General features: G+C 39.7%; 1 protein-coding gene across 1 annotated transcript; it reads left to right on the top strand.

The window, feature by feature from the left end:
- The first annotated feature begins 3,609 nt into the window (after positions 1-3,609).
- LOC119520062 (guanine nucleotide-binding protein G(I)/G(S)/G(O) subunit gamma-12-like) lies at positions 3,610-4,110 on the top strand. The gene has a single exon (XM_037817814.1). It carries the CDS (start codon positions 3,768-3,770, stop codon positions 3,984-3,986), a length of 219 nt encoding a protein of 72 aa, XP_037673742.1. The 5' UTR covers positions 3,610-3,767; the 3' UTR covers positions 3,987-4,110.
- The last annotated feature ends 2,490 nt before the right edge of the window (positions 4,111-6,600 follow it).

Below are 6,600 nucleotides of genomic sequence, written 5' to 3' on the forward strand. Positions count from 1 at the left end.
TGAAGGAGGAAAATAAGGGAGGGGAGCAAAAGAGGAATGAAGGAAAAAGAGGAGGAAGGAAAGAAGGAAGAAACATGCCTTCCTACCACCACGTTTCTCCTCTGGCACTTTCCACCTCCCACCTTCCCAAGTTGTCTGCATTTTCTGCCTCTTACTCCTGAGCCATTGCTGAAACTATTTGACAAGATCACTAAAAATCTCCTTTGGGCTAAATATAATGGTTATATTCAGTTCTTTTTGGACTTCCAACAGCCTTTGATGTCACTGAAGTCTTCCTCCTTCCTAAATCACTTCCTTCCTTGGACTTCCATTAGATCCCTGAAGGTCACTCCTTTGACCTCTTGGCTTCTCTTCCTCTGTCCTCACCTTCAATATGGGCAGTCCTCAAAGTTATGTCCAGAGCTCTCTTCTCTTCTCCTTCTACAAACTCTTCTTGGGCATTCTCAACTACCCCACAGCTTCAGTTATCATGAATATTAGAATTGTAGTGGCTGTAGTAGCAAATGTTTCCCAAAAGATATAAGGGCTCCAAGTTCATCAAAGTTTGCTTTTTCTCAAACTGGGAGCAACTCAGAGCCTTCACAGTAGTTCATGTCCCCAAATTTGTCATTTTCTCTTACTCACAGTTCTCCCTGCCTTCCCTCACTCTTTCTCCTATTTCATTACGGTAGGCAGAATTTTATTTTATTTTATTTTATTTTATTTTATTTTATTTTATTTTATTTTATTTTTCTTCCTCAGCCCTTACCTTTTTGGTGGAATAGAAACTAGAATGTCCCAGACATTTTCACACACTTCATCTCATTTAATCTATTATACCCATTTAAAAAATTGCTTACTTTTAATTGTAGAAAAATATACATAGCATAAAAATAATTTTAACCATTTTAAGTGAATAATTCTTTGACATTAAGTACATTGACAATACTATGTAACTTTTACCACTCTCTATTTCCAGACAATTTCACCATCCCAAACGAAAATCCATGCTTATTTAGCAATAACTCATCCCAGCCCTGTTAACCATTTTATCCCTCATCCCAGCCCTGTTAACCACTATTCTCCTTTCTGTCTTTGTGAACTTGCTTATTCTAAGTATTTTCATATAAAATAAATCATACAATATTTGTGTCTGGCTTATTTCACTCCAGGTTCATCCACATTGTAACATGTACCAGCATTTCACTTCTTTTTATTTCTGAATATTATTCTATTATACAAATATACTACATTTTGTTTATCCATTCATCTGTCGAGCGATTTTTAATAGAGCAAACTAAGATTAGGAGAGATTAAACTCACACAAAGAGTAGCGTAGCCAAAATTTGAAGGCAAGTCTGTCAAATTCTGAAGCCTACAGCATTTTTACCTGCTCACACTGCTTTTCTCTTCCTTTTCAGAGACCCAAGCTCAGACAAAAACAGATAAACCAATAAGAAACAGAGTTGGGATTCTCTGATCCCCAAGTCAGGATTCTATGTACTCTCTATATTTGCCCCTTATTTGTCTTTATCAAAATCAACTATCAATTTCTCAAGCTCTTGACACTACGTTCACAAATTAATTTATACCTGCTCAAGAGAGACTGGGGCAGAATTCCAAAGAACGACCCCTGGACCAAGCCTGGCTTGGGAAAGAACATCCCTATTGCTTCTGCAATAAATGTGGTAAATGGCTACAACCTGAATTCTTGAGTCAGTTGGTCGAGTACATAGAAAATAGGATTTCCACCCCTAAAAGTGTTGCATGACAGAGAGCACCCTGCATTTCCAAGCACAGTCTTCCCCAGTGCCTAGTAAAGGTCTCATTACATTTTGTCTTTGATAGAACAGCTGTATAGCCCCCAAAGAATTATCATTGCTTTCCAAAACCCATCTTTGAAATGAATTCAAAATGAAGAGAGAGAGAGAGAAACTGGATGGAAATGACTCCTCTGCCCTCTACCTCTTTCAGAACAAATTTTAAAAGCCTTCCCAACTCCAAAAACACCCCAGTGTTTGCTGGCTGTTTTACAAGTCCATGTGAGTATCCTGCCAATACTCATGCTAGTGGTAACTTTTCAAATGAAATCGGGAGCCGTTTTATATAATCAGCAAATCTATTCCTGGATAAAAAGCACCCCAGATGATTTAAGCGCTGCTTTCGTCAATGCTTCCATTCCCTCTTTATTTCCTGTCTGCACAGATTTGTGATCCAAACCCAGGCTGGGCATGGATGTGTCGTGGTGCTGCCAAAGGTGGCTTTATGAAACGTGGGTCCTCGGGCACAAGTGCAACCAGGAGCTCTTTGACAACAACAATCTTCCAAGAGCTCTTCAGCCATTACAAGTTGTCCTTCCTCGGAGCAGATGTCTGACACCCAGAGGGCACCCAGAGGGCACCCAGATTCCCTGGCTCTACACTGCCTCCTTGGGTCCCTTCCAACTCTGCCTGGAAAATTCATTTTACAGTTGGACTCTTTCATTCCAAAAAAATTAATCAAAGTAATACATGCCCATGAAAAAAAAATACAGAAACAAATATGGAAAAGCAAAAATCTTCCCCATTCCCAGTTCTGCTTCTTAGAGCTGACTATTTTGTAATGATTTCAGTTTTCAATCCTACTGGAAGTTACTGTCATAAAATGAAGTAATAAGCCTCCTCATGTTTTCTTGGTTAGCAACCCTAGATAAAATCCATGCTGTATAGGATAGGCAGTCTTTTCCCACAATCCTCCAAGTATATTATCATGACAGTATAATTTTTAATACTTCTGTGTTTAAATAAAATTATTAGATCTCTATTTCTTGTGCTAGAAACTGTGGACAATGTCTCCTGACTCAACTAGATAAGACTTTGGCATTTCTGCCATCCCTGATCTTCTACCACCTTTTCCCTCCTTCTGCCAAAAATAAGATTTCACAGCATTATGCACAGTAGCCAAAAGGTAGAAACAACCCATCAATAGATGAATCGATAAACAAATTGTGGTATATACGCACACAATAGAACACTATTCAGCCATAAAAAGGAATGAAGTTCTGATACATGCTGCAACGTGGATGAACCTTGAAGACATCATGTTGAGTGAAATCAACCAGACACAAAGGGGCAAGCATTATATGATTCCACTAATAAGACATATCTGGAAGAAGTAAGTTCAGAGAGGCAGAAAGTAAATGACAGGTTACTAGGGGCTGAGGGGAGGGGAGAATGGAGAGTTTGCTTAATGGGTTCAGAGTTTCTGTTCAGGGTGATGAAAAAGTTTTGGAAATAGACAGTGGTGATGGTTGAGCAACTATGTAAATGTAATTAATGCTGCTGAATTATGCACTTAAAATGGTAAAAATGGCAAATTTTTCATTATACCTATTTTACCACAATAAAAATTTTTAAAAGATAAGGTTTCAAATATGAATAATGAAATGGAATTGAAATGAAGCAGTTTAATAAATCTCACATTTCGTTATTTCGATGTCTGCTTTTTATTAGTCTGTTTTGAAGTAGGGTTACAAAGAAGTATGTTGGAAAGCTTTTATGCCATGTCCTGAACAGAACTGAAAGTGAAAGAAATGGAAGGGCTGTAGCATGTAGAATAAAAAGCAGTCCTGCAGGGAGAAGCGAGCCGAGGAGGAGAGGTCGGAGCCGTCTCCAGGAGCCCTTAGAGACCGAGTCCTCGGCGGCTGCGGTGTTAGCAGGGGCGGCGCACTGATTCATTCCACCATTTAAAACGTGAAACATTGAGCCCCACAAAGTCTTACTGATTGCGGGTGAAAACAATCATTGAAGATGTCCAGCAAAACAGCAAGCACCAACAACATAGCCCAGGCAAAGAGAACTGTGCAGCAGTTAAGATTGGAAGCCTCCATTGAAAGAATAAAGGTTTCAAAGGCATCTGCGGACCTCATGTCCTACTGTGAGGAGCATGCCAGAAGTGACCCTTTGCTGATAGGGATTCCAACTTCAGAAAACCCTTTCAAGGATATAAAGACTTGCATCATCTTATAGTGGGATAATCAAACAGTTCCTCGTCTCTTCTCAACAAAGCAAATTATGAGCAGCTCCTTGAAGAGATTTACCTTGAGCTTATTTGGTAACCACTGCTAATAACTAAAATGCTCTTAACTTGGAATAACGGACTCTGAAGTCTTTATTTTCCAAGTTGCCCTATCTCTTTAAGTACCCTTTCTGATTTAATACAAAATAACTATCGTGTTTTTCATTTGGTAACTATGGTGTCTTTTTGGGTTACTATTTAGGGAAAAGTTGGTCTGGGTCTTTTTAAAAACACAATTCTATAATTAAAATACACAAATGATTCAGATATGCCAAGACCTAAGTTCTAAATTGCCTAAGCACCTTTCTAGATTAAAATGCCAAGAATGACTTAAATCCTAAAACTTCTTAATTAATAGTATTCTCTTAGTAGAGTCTGTGCCAATCTGTACAGTATACGGGGGGTGGGTGTTTTGTGTATATCTATATGCCTTTGTATATACACATATCAAAGAGCTTATTTCCTTATTAAAACTTCTCTCTCTCTGCACCATCAGTTCCTCAACTCCAGAAGTTATACCTTTATCTTGAGCTATGTATAGGTAGAATAAAAGTATTTTCATATAGTTATTGCACAAAGTAAACAACATCCTAAAGATTATATTCATTGTAATCAAGTAGTGAAGTCATCTCTCCTGTCTTGAAACCTTGCTGAACTTCTTAGGCTACAATAAACTGTGCAAATAAAAATTTTTAAATTGAAAAAAAAAAAAAAAAAAGCGGTCCTGCAGCTGTGCCTGGAGAAAGACGTTTTGATATCACAATGAAGGAAGAGTCCATTTTCCCTCCTTGCTCTCTAAAACTGGTACAGGAAAGAAAGTCTTCCCTTGGCAAATGTTGGGAGTGTCTTGCCCAAACCAGGGTGCAACTGAGTTATTTTCCTTGATTTTTTGCTTTTAAAGATTTTTTGAGAGTGGGGTTTCAGGCAAGGCTTGTGGGCATGGGGAAGCAGGCCTTACAATTCTCCACTTTTCAGTGACTCAAAGGAAATTCTTGGGACTTTGTGGCAGCAAGGAGTGGAAGGCTGTTTAAAAGAACCCCCACTTCCCGCTTGTCCCTACGACAGGTTTCCTTTGAGATGCATGCCTATTTTTATTGTTGTTATTATTATTGGTTTTGTTTGGGAATAAATATAGTTCTTTTCCATCTTGACAGGATCTAGTACATGAGCTCTCAAGGCTGTTTTTGATACAAGGTTGTAAATGGAATGTTCTAGACCTCACCAGCCTTTGGGAGCAAATGACAGCATTTGAGCTTTTATGGCTAAACTATAAGAGCTTCGAGGACTTTTAGCTCTTACCTGCTAAGTCAGGACTTCACCACTGTCTACTACCACTTTATAGGCTTCCCCACAGTGGCAGTGCCTCCCACACACTCAGAAACAAGCCTGCCAAGTTGATCTGCGCCGGGCTCGTCAGGTGTTTCCACCCCTCCGCCACCTGCTCTGGGCCGTGGGCAGCTCTTCAGGGCACCAGAGCTCCGGTCCTGGTGCTTTGGAGGGGAGGGAGAAGGAGGCTGGACTCTCAAATGCTCCACGTTGTCTGGCCACCTGGGCCATGAAACTGCTCTGAGGCTCAAAGTCCCTCACAAACATAGTTCCTTCCGTCTCTGGTCACCCCCTTTCTCACAGTGGCAACAGATCTCAGATCTGTAGCAGGATAGATGCTTTCCCAAACTCTGGTGTGGGCCTCTTCTTCCTCTTTTGGAGGCACTGAAACACTCACTTTCTAAAAACTTCCTCTCTCAGCCAAACGGCAAAGCTCTGTAAGTCCTGCAAACATAAGTCCAGTCTTGGAATTGTTCAAACAGTTGGCTACCAGGAGAAAAATTGGAAACACTAGCATCATGCTTCTATGTCACACACTATGTCTCTCAGGGCTTGTTATACCAGAAGCTCAGGGCTGAGTCTGGAACCCAAAACAACAACTCTGAGCCTTCCCTTCCCAGTTTTAAAAATGTTATTTCTGAAATTATACACTCCTTCTCCCTTTCCAGCTCATGAAGTTGAGCAAGCTATTGTCTCCTGATTTCCTTTCCAGCTCCTTGTGGGTCTGCATTTCTCATTTCTCACTGGGAATGTAATTTCCAAAATACTCTGGGAAGGGGCATTTTGTGGTATTGCCAACCTGCATAGGAGGAAAGTTAATTAAGAATGCTGTGGGAAAGGCTTTCGCTTGAGAGATTCTTAGCCCCAAGTGGTGAATGCACCAGAAGCAGGATGAACCTCACCTTCGGTTAAGGAGAGCAGTTTATGTATCATAGATCATGATTTATCAAACCCATTAATATGTATGTATAGGCCACAATATGTACATTAAAATGTTAAAATACAGACTGGAATACTTGGTAAGTTCTGTTTTTCCTTTTCATTTTCCATCTGTTTATGTTCCAATCAAGATACTTGAGCCAGATAGTACAGGGGACGGTCTTCAGGTCACTGGAATTTAATTGGATTTAAAATTGTCCTAAATATGCTCAAAGAACCAGGGAAAAACATAGGCAAAGAAGTAAATAAAATCAGGAAAAATGATAGATGAACACACAGAAAATATCAATATAGAGATGG

The sequence above is a fragment of the Choloepus didactylus genome, chromosome 24 (assembly GCF_015220235.1).
Source record: "Choloepus didactylus isolate mChoDid1 chromosome 24, mChoDid1.pri, whole genome shotgun sequence".
Lineage (NCBI taxonomy): Eukaryota > Metazoa > Chordata > Mammalia > Pilosa > Megalonychidae > Choloepus > Choloepus didactylus.